We start from the raw sequence: 17,994 nt of genomic DNA on the forward strand, positions 1-17,994 counted from the left end.
GAAGGAAGGGAGAGAGGGCAGATGCAGTCTGAGGGGAAATGGGCGAGCGACACCTAAAGTTATGTGTATGAATTTATTTTATTTTATTAAAGGTATTTTTATATGAATGTATTGAAAAATGGAAAATAAAAACTTTTTAATAAAAAAAAAAGTCAAGGCTCACGTTTATGACATTCACAGCATTTCTCTCAGCCATGTGTTCCCCAGTGAAATCAGTCAGTACATGTTTGTTTTCGCAGAGTGGAGAGATTGCCTAAACAAGCTACTTCTTCCTTAGCTGCTTTTCTTTGCAGGGCAGCACATCTCTGCTAATGTCACTAACAAAACAGACCAGAATTGTTGATTGCAGCTACTGCCTAACACTGACAAGACCCTAATCAATGTCACCTTCAAGGCTTTTTTTGCCTCCTCAAGGTAAACAGCTTGTATTGCTTCAATCTATACTCTTCATTGTGTGTCTGCTTGCTCTCTTGTAATCCCTCTCTCTCCAATGAATATGAAAATGATTATGTGTGATTTATCCCAGCATCAGGGTGAGCATTCCAAAGCATAAATGGAGAAAAAGGGCAATCAACTTCCACAAAGCTTCTCTGGGGTTATCCAGCTGTTGGGGGTCTGAGCCCTATGTAAAGCTGAAGTACATTCATAAGCAGAATCGTGGTCATGTAGTTTTTTCACTTACTGACTACTTTGTTTAACGAAAGAGTTGCTGGTCCCAACTGTAGTCACTAAAAGAGAATTATTGTAACCCCAGGATTTGTCTAGCTTCCACAAACTGCTTAGCCAATCAGATCTGTGGGATTTTCCAGCTTGTAACCATTAACTTCTAGAAAAACCATCGCTTTACTATTACTCTGGGCCCCTCTTTCTTGTAAAGCAGGTACTCAACAATCCTTGCAAAAAAGCTCAATTCTTTTCCTCAGCGTTGTAATTCTTCTTTAGACCCAATCCACAGCAGCTTCTAATACTACGTTGTGTTAAAGCACCCAGGGGGAAAAAAAATGTCACTTGTTCTGATCTCTACAGGCAACTTACACATCTTCAACACAGAGATAAAGGGCGGGCCCTTTTGTCCAAACAGATGGTATGAGAAACTGCCACAGATTATTAGGCAACCTTAGAGATGTAGCAGTTATAAGGAATAGACAATCATTCTTCACCTAAAGCAGAGGTCCCCAACCTATGGTCTGCGCCCCACTGCCGGGCCGTGGCCTACTGGCCGCCACTATTGTCTATTAACCCCACTCCGGCGATGGGCAGGAGGCTCATTCTGCGGGGTGAGGCAGGGGGTAAGGCGGGGGTGCCATTACTGTGGGGCAAGGCAAAGCAGGGAGGGCTGCTGCCTGACACCATCAGCCCGCACATAGAGACCAGTGAGCACATGGGGGCGTGGTCTATCATCTCTGCTCAAGCTTGCTAGCCAGCTGCTTTGCCTCCTTTGTGCTGGGTGGGGCTGCTGCTCCGGATGCAAGCAGTGGCCTAATGGACCTGCGCGAGCTGGTGGTGGTGGCGGCAAGTGTGCCCACAGAGAGGGCTCTGAGTGCCGCCTCTGGCACGCATGCCATAGGTTCGCCATCACTGTTCTAAAGGATCTACCAACTTGTCCGTTTAAGCCAGGGCTAGGCAACCTTGGCTCTTTTATTACTCGTGGACTTCAACTCCCAGAATTCCTGAGCCAGCCATGCTGGCTCAGGAATTCTGGGAGTTGAACTCCACGAATCATAAAAGAGCCAAGGTTGTCTACCCCTGATTTAAGCAAAAAAAAGTCGCAGACTGTCCTTCTAGGTAGAAGCTGCTTTCTGAGCACTTAGGCAACAAAAGACTTCCACAAATGCCTGAATACCAGAGCAAAACAGATCCTTACCCAGAATGGCCACATTCCTAGAATTCTCCAGCATGACGTCTCTGTGTAAGGCTCTCTGGCTAGAATCCAGCAGAGCCCATTCCTCTTCCGTGAAATTCACAGCCACCTCCTCAAAGGATACGGATCCCTGAAATTCAAAGGAAATGTTAATCAGCGGAGACAACCCAGAAAATTCTCTTCCACGTTTCCAATATCTCAAAAGTAAGTTTTACAAGACAGAAAATGCTGCTTTTGTGACATAATCTTCTACTAGGTTTCATAGCTGCCTCTCCAACAATCCAGCTGTCTGGTTAGAACAGACATGTCAAACACAATGCCCGTGGGCCTGATGCGGCCCGAGAAGTGGTTTCATGTGGCCCGTGAAGCCATCCTGGAAACAGTGAGGGAATGGCCCCTGCTGCCTTGGCCCTGGTCCAGGCCGGGCGGGAGCCAATGTACAATTTTGTGGTGGCCCTCTATGCTGAAATGCATTTAGTCTTAGCTCCACAAGGCCGTCTAGAAACACCGAGGAACCAGCCCCTGCCACGTCGGCCCCATACCCTAGGTGCATGCTGGGGAGGTGCCCCTCTGTGTGAGGAATGAAGAAATGCACCATCGCCTGGAAGGGGCCAGCAAATGGCCTTCGCCTACTTCACATATCCGGCTTGATGGGCTCTGCCCTGGTCCCACCCCTTTCTGCCAAAGACCCTCAGATCTGTCCTGCCCAGGCCCCCACAGGCACCCTGGACGCAAATGATGTAGAGCTGGCCACGCCCATCCAGTAGGCCACACCCACTCCATCCATGCCCACCCAGCACCCAGTAGGCCGCACCCCCCCCCCGGCCACCACCACCCCAAGGGCAACTGCAATGCTGATGCGGCCCTCAATGAAATTGATTTTGACACCCTTGGGTTAGAATGACTTCCTACCACAATTCATTTCGGAGAAAGACGTTGAAGAGGTACGCCATTTTGTCACCTCTTTTTCTGAGTGAAAACTTTCTTTCTTTTTTTTTTGCAGAAGCTACCATTTTGATGCAATAACTCCATACCTCTCATACCTATCACTCTTATCTGAATATTAACTGAATCTTGCTTGAACAAGTCAGACTAGTTAAACGTCTATGGAGAGTCATCCAGGTCATCAGTTATCTCAAAGATGCTTTTTCAGAAGGCAACTGGGCTTTCTTGTTTTTCTTCAAAGACGTTTTGCTTCTCATTCTAAAAGCATCTTCAGCTTTGCTTGTTTGTGTTGCTGGCATGCTGTGGTCTGGTACCGGTCCATGGACCAGGGGTTGGGGACCTCTGATTTAAACAATCATCTTGAAAGTGGAACTGAGCTAAATTTTGATCTCAACCCTTGACCTCCTTAACAAGCTTTGTGTAGACTGTCATGCCACAAACGACACTCTCCCCCCTCAAGATTTTCCTGCTCTGATAAGCCTCCTTACCTGAGCTGTTGCGGCTCCATCAGACAGACGAGATGTTTCAGTGGCTTCTATAGAAAACCTTGTGTTCCCTGTGATCAAGATAAAAGGAGATGGACAAAAAAAATGTTTGGAAGCTGAATAGTAATAGTAATAGTAGTAAAGTTGGAAGGACCTTGGAGATCATCTAGTCCAACCCCCTGCTCAGGCAGGAAACCTTACACCATTTCGGACAAATGGCTGTCCAGTCTCTTCTTAAAAACTTCCAGTGTTGGAGCATTTACTGCTTCTGGAGGCAGGTTGTTCCACTGATTAATTGTTCTCACTGTCAGGAAGTTTCTCCTTAGTTCTAGGTTGCTTCTCTCCTTGATTAGTTTCCACCCATTGTTTCTTGTCCTGCCTTCAGGTGCTTTGAAAAATAGCTTAATTCCCTCTTCTTTATGGCAGCCCCTGAGATATTGGAATACTGCTATCATGTCCCCCCTTGTCCTTCTCTTCGTTAAACTAGACATACCCAATTCTAGCAACCGTTCCTTATATGCTTTAGCCTCCAGTCCCCTATGAGTTGGCTATTGCGGGGGTTCCCAACCCCCGGTCCATGGACCAGTACTGGGCCGCAGGATGCCAGCAACCGGTCTGCATAAACAAGCAACACCCCATCTGTGGGATTCAGACAGCACACAAACCCACCCACAGAACCTGTCCCTAGTGTCCAAAGGGTTGGGGACCTCTCAGCTATTGGGAAGCACTACACACTGAAGGCAGTAGTATGTGTAGAACAGTGGTTCTCAACCTTTCTAATGCCGTGACCCCATAATACAGTTCCCTGTGTTGTGGTGACCCCCAACCACTTATACATCATCAGGTGCCAGGGGCATGGCCAAAGAAAAGGGGAAAAAAATGGCGGACAGCCTTGTTTGGCAACCCCCGCGAAATGGTCGTTCAACCCCAAATGGGGTCCTGACCCACAGGTTGAGAACCACTGGTGTAGAAAGAGCACAAGAATGAAATGGCTTCAGGCTTCATTGCCCGCAGAAGTAACCTATCACTTACGTGGCAACAAGACCTGAGCTGGTTCCTCCTCTGAGAAGCCCAACAGCTGCTCCACAGAGAAACCAGAGAGATCTCCTCCGCCTTCAGGAGGTACCGCGGCCATCTTCATCAACTGGCCCTGCAACTTAAAATATTAAAACAACTGAACGCTGGAACAAGAGGATCCTTTTGTGCCTCCAAAGTGAGACTATGTTATATCCATATCCAACTAGATCAGTGGTTCTCAACCTGTGGGTCGGGACCCCATTTGGGGTCGAACGACCATTTCACGGGGGTCGCCAACCAACGCAGTCCGCCATTTTTTTCCCCTTTTCCTTAGCTGTGCTACTCCCTTTTATTCTATTGGCTTTTGAAAGCCAATAGAATAGACTCTCTTGAATAGAGTCTACTTCTATTGGCTTTCCAAAGCCAATAGGTATTGTCCAGGCTGTCTCTGCCTTTCTGAGCCCACCAAAAGTCCCATTCTGCAAACAGTGCTGCACCAGTTGAGTAGTCCTTGACTTACGACCAGTTGGGGTCATGGCATTAAAAAAGTTGAGAACCACTGAACTAGATCCATGGTTGGAGCCGCAAATTCCGTTGGGATTCCCCTTCTTCCTGTGGAATAATCTGGAAGGGGAAACACCACTCTGGGAGTGAAAATGGAGGGGAACTAAAGTCTCTTCCACTGTCACCGCCTGCATTTGTGTCTCCAAAGCTGGACCGTGTTGTATCCATAGGTGGAGATGCAAATTCGCTTTGGATTCCAATTTCCTCCTATGGAATAACCTGGAGGAGGAAAACAGGCCTCTGGGAGGGAAAGGGAAGAGAAAACCAAGGTCTTTCCTAGATTGAGGCACTTGAGCCGGGCAACGGAAAGCGGCCCTTCCTCCCTGGAGGGGATCCTCCCAGAAGGACAAGGAAGCCAGATCCACGGGGGATCCTTCCTCCCAGGAGGGGATCCTTCCCTCTCCTCACCCGCCGCCGCCGCCGCTCCTCCCGGGCCCGGCTGAGCAGGAATCTCTCGGTCAGGGTCTCCTCCTGGGCGACGCTCTCCGCCCGGCACCCCCGCAGCCAGCCCGCTGTCTCGGTGGCAGGAGAGCCCGGCGCTGCTCTCAGCCTAGACGAGGCCGTCGGCCCGGCCGGGCCGGGCTCCCTTGACCGGTGGTGCCTCCTCCTGGTTCAGCCTCCACTCCTTCCCTGCCCGCCTCTGGCCGGGAGCCTCCGCCGGATGCCGATCCGCTGCGCGCCGCCCCGGGATCCCTCCGGATTCCCTCCCATCCTCCACTCCCGGCCGCCTCCTCCTTCCCGGGAAAGGTGTGGGGGGGAAGCCTACCGGCTAAGCGGGATCGGGGCAAGCGCAGCTGCCATTCACCCCCGGCTCTCGGCTCCGACTTCAGCGTAAGGCCCTCTCGGCCTCTGGGAAGGCGACCGCGCGCTTCTTCCTAGGAAAGCTCTCGGGTAGTCTCTGTCGCCTCCTTTGAAGGGGAGTGAGTCTCCTTTGAAACGTCCCCGGCGGCCAGCCAGTCCGTCTCTTTCCTGCAGAGGGGCACGGCTCGCGAGGACTCCCACGCTTGCTTCCCCCAGGTAGGGATAGGGATAGGGATAGGGATGGAATAGAATAGAATAGAATAGAATAGAATAGAATAGAATAGAATAGAATAGAATAGGGGTAGAAGAATAAGAATAGACTAGACTAGACTAGACTAGAATAGAAAATGGAATGGAAGAGAAGAGAATAGGGGTAGAAGAATAAGAATAGAATAGAATAGAATAGAATAGAATAGAATAGAATAGGGGTAGAAAAATAAGAATAGAATAGAATAGAATAGAATAGAATAGAATAGAATAGGGGTAGAAGAATAAGAATAGAATAAAATAGAATAGGGGTAGAAGAATAAGAATAGAATAGAATAGAATATGGAGTAGAGTAGAATAGAATAGAATAGAATAGAATAGAATAGAATAGATGGAATGGACCTTGGAGGTCTTCTAGTCCAACCCTCTGCTCAGGCAGGAAAACCCAACACCATTCCAGACAAATGGTTGTCCAATCTCTTCTTAAAAATTTCCAGTGTTGGAACATTCACAACTTCTGGAAGCAAGTTGTTCTGTCAGGAAATTTCTCCTTAGTTCTAGGTTGCTTCTCTCCTTGATTAGTTTCCATCCGTTGCTTCTTGTCCTGCCCTCAGGTGCTTTGGAGAATAGCTTAATTCCCTCTTCTTTGTCGCAGCCCCACAGATATTGGAACTCTGCTATCATGTCCCCCCCTCGTCCTTCTCTTCATTAAACTCAACATACCCAATTCCTGTAACCGTTCTTAGTATGTTTTAGCTTGCAGTCCCCTGATCATCTTTGTTGCTCTTTGCACTTTCTAGAGACTCAACATCTTTTTTACATCATAGTGACCAAAGTTGTCTGAAGTTGTCAGGACTCCCGTTTGCAAAGCCTGCGGGTGGGTGGATTTGGCTTTGCCTTTTGTAGGTCTCTCAAAAGGATTCGGAGAGGATAACAATCAACCTAGGGAGCAACTCTCTCCTCCTCCCTCCATTAGTATTTTTAAGCCATGGACCGACCTTCTGCCTGGAATTGGACGGCTACCTTCCTGGAGGGTTTGAATCTCAAGTTAATCTGGACAACCATTTGTCTGAAACATTATAGGCTTTCCTACCTGAGCAGGGAGTTGGACTAGAAGACCTCCAAGGTCCCTTCCAACTCTGCTATTGTATTTCTTATTCTATTCTATATTCCATTCCATTCTGTTTTGTTCTATACTATTCTATTGTTTCATTCTATGCTATTCTATGTTCTATTCTATTCTATCCTATTCTTAATAAAGATTCGATTCTATTCTATTCTCAATATTCTATTCAGTTCTGTTCTATTGTTCTATTTTGATTCTATTCTGATTGGTGTGTGCTGTCATTCCAAGTCCAGAACTAGTTCATAATTATCTTTTGGGAGAGGGTCCATCGTAAATTCAAATAGTTGCTAAGCAAGTACTAGCCACAGCCCTTAGAAACGAAAATAAAACCTCAAATATTTTATTGTGAAATTAAAGGACAAGCACTATAGTAAATCTTTACAAAGTTGCATAAAAATGGGGATTTGTGGAGAGGAGGAAGTGTTTTCCTGTTTTTATTAAGGGAGGGGTGTTGGCAGAGGTAGTTACTGAGCGTTTGAGAGTTTCATCGCTATCATAATATTTTTGTAACATTAAATCTGATTCTGTTGTGTTTATTCTGCACTGCAGGACAAACTTTTGCTTTCTTCTATGGGACACCACATCAAATGCTTCCATAGGGATATTAAATCCTTCTTGGTTGGGTTTTTTTTTTTTTACAGGGTTAAATAGTCCCATCAGCCTCAGTCTGTTTTCATGAGACTTTAACCTTAACCAACCATATAATCCTCGTCAGCCTCTGATACAGCAGTCCCAGATTACATCAGGAAAAATAGTCAAGATTAGTCTAACAATGTGGAGAGGGGCTCATAATTCATTGATGAAGGCTTAAGCCAAAAAACAAAAAACAAAACACCAACTCTTTCCATGTTCCACTCTTTTATACAGTTTCTCTCCTAAGTGGAAATTTTCTGGTAATTTAAGAAGACACATCTTCTTAAAATAGTGGTTTTACTTCATTCCTTGATGTATTGTCTCTCCTGTATGGATCAGCTCTTCAGTCCGCAGGTTTAGCATTCATAAAACTTAACCAAACTCAGATATGTATATATTTTCTTGGGGGAGGGCCAGTACTGGTACCGAAAGTTCATTTACACTCATAGGACTTCCTATGGGAAACAAGGGCAGTGCCACGTTTTAATCCATTTCCACACTTCAGGCATTTTTATGGTTCTCCCCTATGGATTCATTTAGGTCTGACGAGATGACATTTCAAACTGAATGTCACTCCAATCATCATTATTATTTCTGTATTTCAGATATGAGTCTCTTTATGGGAAGAAAACAAGATGAAAGCTCCCAAGCTACGTTTTTTTCTCTTGTTGGGAAAGGTGATTTTTCTGACTGAAGTTCTTTCCGCACTCTGAGCATTAGGATGGTTTCTCCCATGTGAATCCTTTTATGGCAAATAAAATAACTGCTGCAATTGAAGCTCTTTCCACATTCCACTCATCTGGTTTCTCCCCTGTATGAATATGTCTACGATAAGTCATATCTGAGTGTAAGCTGAAGTTCTTTTCAGAGTTCTAACACTGATATGCTTTCTTCACAGTGTGCATTTTTTTATGTTTCTTAAGGTGGCAGTTTCGTCTAAAGTTCTTCCCACATTCCAGGCATTTGTATGGTTTTTCTCCTGTGTGGATCCTTCGATGGTAAATATAGGTCGTTCTCTGACGGAAGCCCTTTCCACACTCGATACACTTGTATGGGTTCTCCCCCGTGTGGATTCTTACATGTATCACAAGGCTAGATCTTCTACCAAACTTCCTTCCACATTTCAGGCAGGTATATGGTTTCTCCCCAGTGTGAGTTCTTTTATGACTTGTAAGGTGGCCGCTCTGACTGAATCTCCTTCCGCACACCAGGCATATATACGGTTTCTGTCCTGTGTGCTTTCTTTTGTGAGCTGTAAGGCGACTTCGCCTACTGAATCGCTTTCCGCACTCCAGGCACTTATACGGTCTCTCCCCTGTGTGAATCCTCTTATGGTACATAAGATCCGAGGAGCCACTGAAACTCTTTCCACACACCAAGCACTGATACGGTTTCTCCCCTGTGTGAGTTCTTTTGTGTTGCATAAGGCTAAAATTACGCCCGAAGCTCTTTCCGCATTCCAGGCACTTGTATGGTTTCTCTCCTGTGTGGATCATTTTGTGGCGAATAAAATGACTGCTCTGATTGAAGCTCTTATCACACTCTGAACATTTGTATGGTTTCTCCCCCGTGTGGCTCCTTACATGCTTGATAAGGCTGGAACTTCCACTATACTTCCTTCCACACTGCAGGCACGAATATGGTTTCTCCCCAGTGTGGGTTCGTTGATGTCTGGTAAGGTGACCCGTCTGACTGAATTTTTTTCCACACACCAGGCATATATATGGTTTCTCCCCCGTGTGGGTCCGTTCATGGACAGTAAGTTTACATTTGTGAGTGAAGGTCTTTCCACACTCCAGACATTTATACCGTTTCTCCATTGGGACATTTTCTGGGGGTAAAATAAGCAACTGTTTCTGGCTGAAACCCTTTCCACACGCATATAGATTCTCGTCTTTATGTGACATTAGATGACTATTCAAAGTGAATTTTTCCCCACAATTTAAAATTCCATATGGTGTCTCTGGGATGTATGATGGGTGATGTAAAACAAGAGAGGAGTTAAGACTGATATTTTGCCCATGCTCTTGATGTTCACATTGTTCCTCTTCAGTTTGGTTCGGATAATATTTACCGAAAAGAGATGTTGCTTTGTCTATTTTGCCATATCTGAAATGTTTTCCAACTTCTTTCCTTTGCTGAAGTTGCAGGGTTGGGAGGCCAAGGACTTCATTGTGACTAGAAGACTTCTTCCTTCCATTCTTTAGGCAGCTTTTCGTACTCTTTTGAGGTGCCCCCCGATTTCCAAGTATTCCTTTTTCAGACTGGAGCACTTGAAATAGCGTTAGGCTCGGCTCCTTATTATACTCGGGCTCCTGCCCATAAGCTTATTTGAAAAAAGAAAAAAATGTTCATTATTTTCATCACAGAATACGGTGCACCTGTTATTTCTGCACATTTCCTGGATATGCTAGGTTCTCTGTATGGTTTTCTTATAGACAGGAATTGTGTTATTCATTCAGCCACCACGGAAACTTACCGTGGTGTTTAATGAATGATATTTACCCTCAAAGTTACATCTGTTGCTGGTCCCCACATTCATGTGAAAAAAACATGGGTGCTTGGCAGCCCACCCAAACTTATAACCATGGGTCCCCCCACCTGTCTCTACCCTTTGCCAGCTACCTCAACACATTATTTTAATTATTTAGTTAATTTTTTTCATCACAGAAAAAAATCCATTATTGTTCAATTTCAAGAATTTGCTGGATTTCGCTTTGGGTGCCTCAAGCTTTCATTTATGGTTCTACCTCAGACATTATATCCCTTTGGACAATTCCACGCTTATTTTTCTGAGGTATGTTTTATTTTCTGAGGTAATCCCTTATCTGGAAGATTAAATAATCAGAAGCATGGGGTATCAAGAACAAACTGACCTCTTCAATTCTCCAGATTTCTCAGCTTGAAACCTTTTAACTTCTAGAAATACCTTTCATTTACATTTTTTTCAGAGTCGCTCTTTCTTGTAAAGCAGGTACTCAACAATCCTTGCAATAAAGCTTTGTTCTCCTCAGTGTTGTGATTCCCCCTTTAGATCAAATACACAGTATCACATAGTACTAAGTGTTGAACCATCCAGGGAAAAATGTCCAGTTGTTCTGATCACTACAGGGAGCTTACACATGATTTTATTGAGAGACGGAGGGTCTTTTATCCAAAGAGATGGTATGAGAAGCTGCCACTGATTATTAGCAACCTAGCAGATAGGGTGGTTTAAGGAACAACTGCCCTATCTCCTAGATCAGGGGTAGGCAACCTTGGCTCTTTTATGACTGGTGGACTTCAACTCCCAGAATTCCTGAGCCAGCCATGCTGAGGAGAAAGGGAGAGGTTTCCAAGCTGAGCCATGCTGGCTCAGGAATTCTGGGAACTGAAGTCCACGAGTCATAAAAGAGCCAAGGTTGCCTATCCCTGTCCTAGATTCAGAGAAGTATCTTCCTCACCTAAAATGGTTCCAGTTATCTGCTCTGGAATCAGTCCAAAGAGAAGCGGTAATCTTCGCTAAATAACTTTCTCAAAAGCTCAGATGAGATATGATCTTGTAAAGCATCTACCAACTTCTCCATTTTACTTTAGTCTTTGAAAAAGAAGCCCCAGAATGTTCTTTTTGAGGACTTATGGCAACCAAAGACTTTCCACAAATAGCTGAATCCAGAGCAAAACAGGTCCTTACCAAGATCGGCCACATTTCTAGAATTCTCCAGCATGACTTCCCCGTATAAAGCTCTCTGGCTGGGATTCAGCAGCGCCCACTCGTCCTCCGTGAAATACACAGCCACCTCCTCAAAGGTTACTAAGCCCTGAAAATCCAAGTAAATGTTTCTCAACAGAAGTCCCAGGAAGTTCTCTCCCACATTTCCAATATCCTAAAAATGAGTTTGGTAAGATAGAAGAATGCTTCTTTTCTGACATAATGTACTACAAGGGTTTTTTAGCTCTCGCTCCGACAATCCACCTCTGGTTAAAATTTCTTGAAGACTTTGAAGAAGTAGGTCACTTTCTTACATCTCCTTCAGTGTTAAAACTTTCAGTTTGTTTTTTTTTTTCTCCTTTGCACAAGCTACCATTTTGATGAAATAATTTCATACCACACATATATAACTTTTAACTGGATCTCCTTGGACATATTGCCACAATTTAACTGCTCTGATTTTTTTTTTTCATTTGTTCTGAGTTGTCTTACTAATGCTTCAATAAAATTTAATGTTAAAAATAATTCCTGGCTTTTATTTATTTATTCACATCTTCCCTTTATTGTTTTTACAAGTAATTCAAGGTGTCAAACATATTCAACACACCTTATATGTCCTATTTATCCCCACAATAACAACCCTGTGAGGTGAATTGGGCTAAGAGAGTGTGACTGGCCCAAAGTTGCATAGCTGGCTTTCATGGCTAAGGCAGGATTAGAAGCCGCAATCTCTTGCTTTCTAGCTGGTGCCTTAACCACCAGACCAAACTGTCTTTATTTCTTGCTAGCCGATTCCTGGGGTTTTCCACATACTTCAGACAGCAAAGGATTTATCTTAAATAAATTAATGTAACTCATTACAGGTATAAGAAACCTAAACGTATGATTCCATCAATGAAGTCAGTATGCCAATATGATTTTAATGGAGCAAACCAATGATCATGAGAGCTAGGGGGATAAGCTCCTACTAAGACAATCGTCATGCAAAAGAAATCTGAGTCGGAGACAGAAATATAATTTGAGGAACGATCTCAGGTGTGACACTCCCTAGTTCTTGTCAAAATAAAGGGAGGGCGGGGGCAGATGCACTTAGACTTGCAAGAATCTGTTAGTGCAGTGTTTCCCAAACTTGACAATTTTAAGGCATGTGGACTTCAACTCCCAGAATTCCACAGCCAGCGTTGCTGGCTGTGGAATTCTAGGAGTTGAAGTCCTCATGCCTTAAAATTGTCAAGTTTGGGAAACACTGTGTTAGTGTAACCCAGGGGTCTTGAAACTTAGCCCTTTTATGACTTGTGGACTTCAACTCCCAGAATTCCTCAGCTGGCTGAAGAATTCTGGGAGTTAAAGTCCACAAGTCATAAAAGGGCCAAGGTTCAAGACCCCTGGTATAACCCTACAAAGGAAGTGGTATTACCTTCCATGTCTTTGGTTTCAAGTTTGCCTTGGAGGACTGTCCCTTCTGTACCTTGTGCTTAAACAATCACTGTGAAAGCGGAACCAAGCTAAATTTTGATCTCAACACTTGACTTTCTTAACAAGCTTTGTGTAGACTCTCAGGATACAAATTAACCCCCCAAAAGCAGGGGTCCCCAACTCCTGGGCCTGGAGCCTATTCAGAATTGGGCCTCTAAGTGGCTGGCCGGAGCTCAACTTGTGAGAGTTGTGGGGCAGCGGGCACTCGCGCGTGTGTGCACCAGCCTGCCACTCGCACAGTCCAGTTCCCCTCTCCATCCCCAGCTGGGTGGGCGAACCGCAAAGGTTGTGGACCGCTGGCCTTAAAGCATTTCCTGCTCTGATAAAGCTCCCTACCTGAGCTGTTGCGGCTCCACCAGACAGAGATGTTTCAGCCGTTTCCATCGACAACTTGGGCTGTCCTGTAATCAAGAGAAAAGACGGATAAAGAATATTTTGAAACTGAGTTGAATCAGTTATTGGAAGCGCTGTCAATGAAAGGCAGAAATATCTGTAGGAGAAGCACTAAGAATGAAATGGCTTCAGGCTTCACTGCCCGCAAAGGTAACCTGTCACTTACCTGTCAACAAGACCAGAGTTGGATCCTCTTGTGAGAAGCTTAACTGCTGCTTCATAGCGAGACCACAGAGATCTTCTCTGCTTTCACAAGGTACCGTGGCCATCTTCATCAACTGGCCCTGCAACTTAAAATATAGCCAGGGTCAAAGAAGAAGAAAAATTAAAACAACTGAACACGGGAAGGAGGGGATTCTTCTCTGCCCCAAAAACTAGACCGTGTTTATAACCCTAGCTGGAGACGCAAATTCCCTCCGGATTCCCCCTTCTTCCTGTGGAATAATCTGGATGGGGGACCCCCACTCTGGACCCAAAGTGGAAGGAAACCAAGGTCTCTTCTATTGCTACAACGTGCATTTGTGTCTCCAAAGCTGGATTGTGTTTTGGGTCCATAGTTGGAGATGCAAATTCCCTTGGGATTCCCTTCTCCATCCTATGGAATAATCTGGAGGAGGATAATCCCACTCTGGAACTGAAAATGGAGAGAAACTAAAGTCTCTTCCACTGTCACAATCTGCATTTCTGTCTCCAAAGCTGGGCTGTGTTATATCCATAGTTGGAGATGCAAATTCCCTCTGGATTATCTTCTCCATCCTATATAGAATAATCTGGAGGGGGGGGGAGAAACACCACTCTGGGACTGAAAATGGAAGGAAACCAAAGCCTCTTCAATTGTTATAACCTGCATTTGTGTCTCCAAAGCTGGATTGTGTTTTGGGTCCATAGTTGGAGATGCAAATTCCCTTGGGATTCCCTTCTCCATCCTATGGAATAATCTGGAGGAGGATAATCCCACTCTGGAACTGAAAATGGAGAGAAACTAAAGTCTCTTCCACTGTCACAATCTGCATTTCTGTCTCCAAAGCTGGGCTGTGTTATATCCATAGTTGGAGATGCAAATTCCCTCTGGATTATCTTCTCCATCCTATATAGAATAATCTGGAGGGGGGGGGAGAAACACCACTCTGGGACTGAAAATGGAAGGAAACCAAAGCCTCTTCAATTGTTATAATCTGCATTTGTGTCTCCAAAGCTGGATTGTGTTTTGGGTCCATAGTTGGAGATGCAAATTCCCTTGGGATTCCCTTCTCCATCCCATGCAATAATCTGGAGGAGGATAATCCCACTCTGGAACTGAAAATGGGGAGAAACTAAAGTCTCTGCCACTGTCACAATCTGCATTTCTGTCTCCAAAGCTGGGCTGTGCTATATCCATAGTTGGAGATGCAAATTCCCTCTGGATTACCTTCTCCATCCTATATAGAATAATCTGGAGGGGGGGGGAGAAACACCACTCTGGGACTGAAAATGGAAGGAAACCGAAGCCTCTTCAATTGTTACAACCTGCATTTGTGACTCCAAAGATGGATTGTGTTTTGGGTCCATAGTTGGAGATGCAGATTCCCTTGGGATTCCCTTCTCCATCCCATGCAATAATCTGGAGGAGGATAATCCCGCTCTGGAACTGAAAGGGGAGGGGAAGATCCAAGTCTCTTTCTCTATCGATGCGCTTCAGCCGGGCAAGGAAAGCGGCCCTTCCAGAGGAGGGGATCCTCCCCTCTCCTCACCTGCCGCCGCCTCCGCTCTTCCCGGGCCCGGCCGAGCAGGAATCCCTCGGCCGGGGTCCCCGCCTGGGCGCCGCTCTCCGCCCGGCACCCCCGCAGCCAGCCCGCCATCTCCGGGGGCAGCGCGGCCAGGAGCCGCTCCAGGATCCCCCGGTCCGCCAGCCCGGCTTGGCCGCTCGGCTCGGGCTTCAGCCAGCCGGGGCAAAGCAGCGGCTGCTGCAGGCGGCTGCAGAAGACCGGCCGGGGCTCCGACGACGCCCGGCAGCCCCAGCGGGGGAAGCCCTCCGCCTCCCCGGAGTCCGGCGGCGCCGGCGCCGGCCCCTCCTCGGTCTCTGCGGCAGGAGGGCCCGGCGCTGCTCCCGGCCTGGTCGAGGCCATCGGGCGGGCCGAGCTCCCTTCCCCGCGGCGGCGCCTCCTCCTGGTTCAGCCTCCGCTGGACGCCCAGCCGCTGATCCGAGATCCCTCGGATCCCCCTCCCCTCTCCGGGCGAACGAGCGAGCTCTTCTTCCTAGAGAGACGAGGCTCCGACAGCCCCCCTCCCCTCCTGCGCCCCCCTCCATTTAAATGGATCCCGGCGACCACCCTTCTCCGCCCCTTTGTCACAGGAGGCCGCGCCTGGCAAAGCTGCCTTGTGTTCTCCCACCCCGAGGAACAGATCCCAAGGATCCCTCTGGAAGGGGATCCAGGGAGGGAGTGGGTGGGTGGGAGCTATTGTGGTATATTGAATTCACACCTTCCCCTCCCCCTATTTGTTCAGCTAGTCCTGGAAAAGCTGCCTTGTGTTCTCCCACCCCGAGGAAAAGATCCCAAGGATCTCTCTGGAAGGGGATCCAGGGAGTGGGTGGGAGCTATTGTGGTATATTGAATTCACACCTTCCCCTCCCCCTATTTGTTCAGCTAGTCCTGGAAAAGCTGCCTTGTGTTCTCCCACCCCGAGGAAAAGATCCCAAGGATCCCTCTGGAAGGGGATCCAGGGAGGGGGTGGGTGGGTGGGTGGGTGGGAGCTATTGTGGTATATTGAATTCACACCTTCCCCTCCCCCTATTTGTTCAGCTAGTCCTGGAAAAGCTGCCTTGTGTTCTCCCACCCCGAGGAAAAGATCCCAAGGATCTCTCTGGAAGGGGATCCAGGGAGTGGGTGGGAGCTATTGTGGTATATTGAATTCACACCTTCCCCTCCCCCTATTTGTTCAGCTAGTCCTGGAAAAGCTGCCTTGTGTTCTCCCACCCCGAGGAAAAGATCCCAAGGATCCCTCTGGAAGGGGATCCAGGGAGGGGGTGGGTGGGAGGGTGGGCGCTATTGTGGTATTGAACTCACACCTTCCCCTCCCCCTCTTTGTTCAGCTAGTCCTCGACTTACAACAGTTGATTTGGCGACCGTTGGAAATTACAACAGCACAGCGGAAAGGAACTTAGGACTGCTTTTCACACTTGACGACCTTGTGGCATCGCCATGGTCAGGGGATCTAAATAGAGACGCTTGACAGCTGACTCATACTTATGACCGATGCAGTGTCCCGGGATCGTGTGGATCCCCTTTGGCGACCTTATGAGAAGCAAAGTCAGTGGGGGAAAGTCAGGTTCACTTAACAACCGTGTGACTAACTTCACGACTGCAGCAATTCGCTTAGCAGCTGTGGGCAAGAAAGGTCGTGAAATGGGACGAAACTCCCTTAACAAATGTCATGCTTAGCAACGGTTTTGGGCTCAGTTGTGGTCGCTAATTCGAGGACTGCGTGTTCTTTAAGCCGTGGAAGGCCTGGAACTGCAGGGCTCCCTCACGAAGGCTCTGAATCAGGATTGGACTGGATTTCATCTGGCCTGAGGGATTTCTGCCCTGTTCAGAGATCAGACTAGAATACCCCCTCCTCCCCGCCCAACCTTCAGAGGAGTGCATGATGGGAGATGAGGTACTTCTTTGGGGCATGGAGCTCTCTGCTCCACATCAGCGGAAAAGGGGGTTAATTGCGATTTTCACCTTTTTTTTATTGTTAAAATATCTTCTTGCACTCAGCCTCCAACTGTTCCCATGACAGTCTGGGAACCAAGGCAAAAATCTGTGAAATCAAACTTTAATTTTGGCCTCTTGGGGAGACCAGCAAAAAGTAACAAATGGTGCTTTTAGGCAACCACTGGATCAAAGGGCAGCTGTAAAATCCTTTTGTCTGGGATGCTGACAAAATGGGAGCCTCGTCAAGGAACTTGCTCGATACAGCGTGATTGAGAAAGCTACGCAAGATGTCATGCACAGGGGAGATTTATTTATTTTGTGTCCCACTGTTCCGTTTACAAATAATGGAATACAGCAAACCTATCCTACACACCATCTTCCTCCCATTTCCATAACAACCCTGTGAGGTAGGTTGGGCTGAGAGTGCCTGGCCCAAAGTCACCCAGCTGGTTTTCACAGCTAAGACGGGACTAGTCGTCTGCTTTCTTGCCTGGTGCTTTAACCACTAGACTTAACTGTCTCTCCAACTGAGATGTTAAATCTTGCTTTTTTCCAGCGTTTTTTCCCAGCAGACTTCCTCTACTGCCACAAAATTAAAGCTTTTCCTCTAAATAAGGAAACTCTTTTCTTCCCTCAGTGAAATATGTCCTTCAGTGTCAAAGATGCTACTTCCTTATCCATCTTGTAAAATCACATCTCAGCTCTGGATTCTTTTTAATCTGGTTGTTTTCCTGCCTGCTAAATATGGGCAGCTCCCCTTCTTCCCAAAAATTGCCCTTGGTCTGAAGGGGGAAGAGAATACCTCTGAGGAACGCAGTCAGGCAAACAAAGAGTAATGACTAACATGTTTTTTCAGAGTGTGATGGTACAAAAAAAGTCCCTTGTGTGTTGAGGGACTGTGTCCCCAGTTACATCTGGCTGGCCCATTAGAGTTTGCAGAGAAGGCACGTTGAGGGTGCCGTTAGAATAGAGAATATAATAATATAATATAATGTAACGTAATGTAATTACAATAGGAATAGAATTAGAATAGAATAGCAGAGTTGGGACCTTAGAGGTCATCTAGTCCAACCCCCTGCTCAGGCAGGAAACCCTATACCATTTCAGACAATTGGTTG

General features: G+C 46.5%; 2 protein-coding genes across 3 annotated transcripts in view; both read right to left on the minus strand.

The window, feature by feature from the left end:
* LOC120297854 (zinc finger protein 91-like) overlaps positions 1 to 5,619 on the minus strand; it is a 28,820-nt gene extending 23,201 nt beyond the window's left edge. Inside the window, exons 1-4 of the mRNA XM_039320961.1 lie at positions 5,281 to 5,619; positions 4,324 to 4,441; positions 3,295 to 3,362; positions 1,865 to 1,991 (exon numbers count right to left, since the gene is read on the minus strand). Of these exons, the coding sequence (XP_039176895.1) occupies positions 1,865 to 1,991; positions 3,295 to 3,362; positions 4,324 to 4,432 (304 nt within the window). The 5' untranslated portion in view covers positions 4,433 to 4,441; positions 5,281 to 5,619. The remainder of the gene's footprint in view (positions 1 to 1,864; positions 1,992 to 3,294; positions 3,363 to 4,323; positions 4,442 to 5,280) is intronic.
* A 1,702-nt stretch (positions 5,620 to 7,321) lies between these two features.
* LOC120297851 (zinc finger protein 436-like) lies at positions 7,322 to 15,393 on the minus strand. Of its 2 annotated transcripts, none has more exons than XM_039320957.1 (5): positions 14,930 to 15,393; positions 13,366 to 13,483; positions 13,143 to 13,207; positions 11,313 to 11,439; positions 7,322 to 9,965 (listed from the first exon to the last, which is right to left on the minus strand). In XM_039320957.1, the coding sequence occupies exons 1-5, from the start codon at positions 15,302 to 15,304 to the stop codon at positions 8,512 to 8,514; spliced, it is 2,139 nt and encodes a 712-aa protein (XP_039176891.1). In that variant the 5' UTR covers positions 15,305 to 15,393; the 3' UTR covers positions 7,322 to 8,511. The 2 variants fall into 2 exon arrangements, with proteins under 2 accessions (XP_039176891.1, XP_039176889.1); XM_039320955.1 differs by having other exon boundaries at positions 13,366 to 13,489.
* Between the last annotated feature and the right edge of the window lie 2,601 nt (positions 15,394 to 17,994).

This window comes from Crotalus tigris, unplaced genomic scaffold, assembly GCF_016545835.1.
Source record: "Crotalus tigris isolate CLP2741 ecotype Arizona unplaced genomic scaffold, ASM1654583v1 scf7180000023714.847513, whole genome shotgun sequence".
In the NCBI taxonomy this organism is placed as follows: Eukaryota; Metazoa; Chordata; class Lepidosauria; order Squamata; family Viperidae; genus Crotalus; species Crotalus tigris.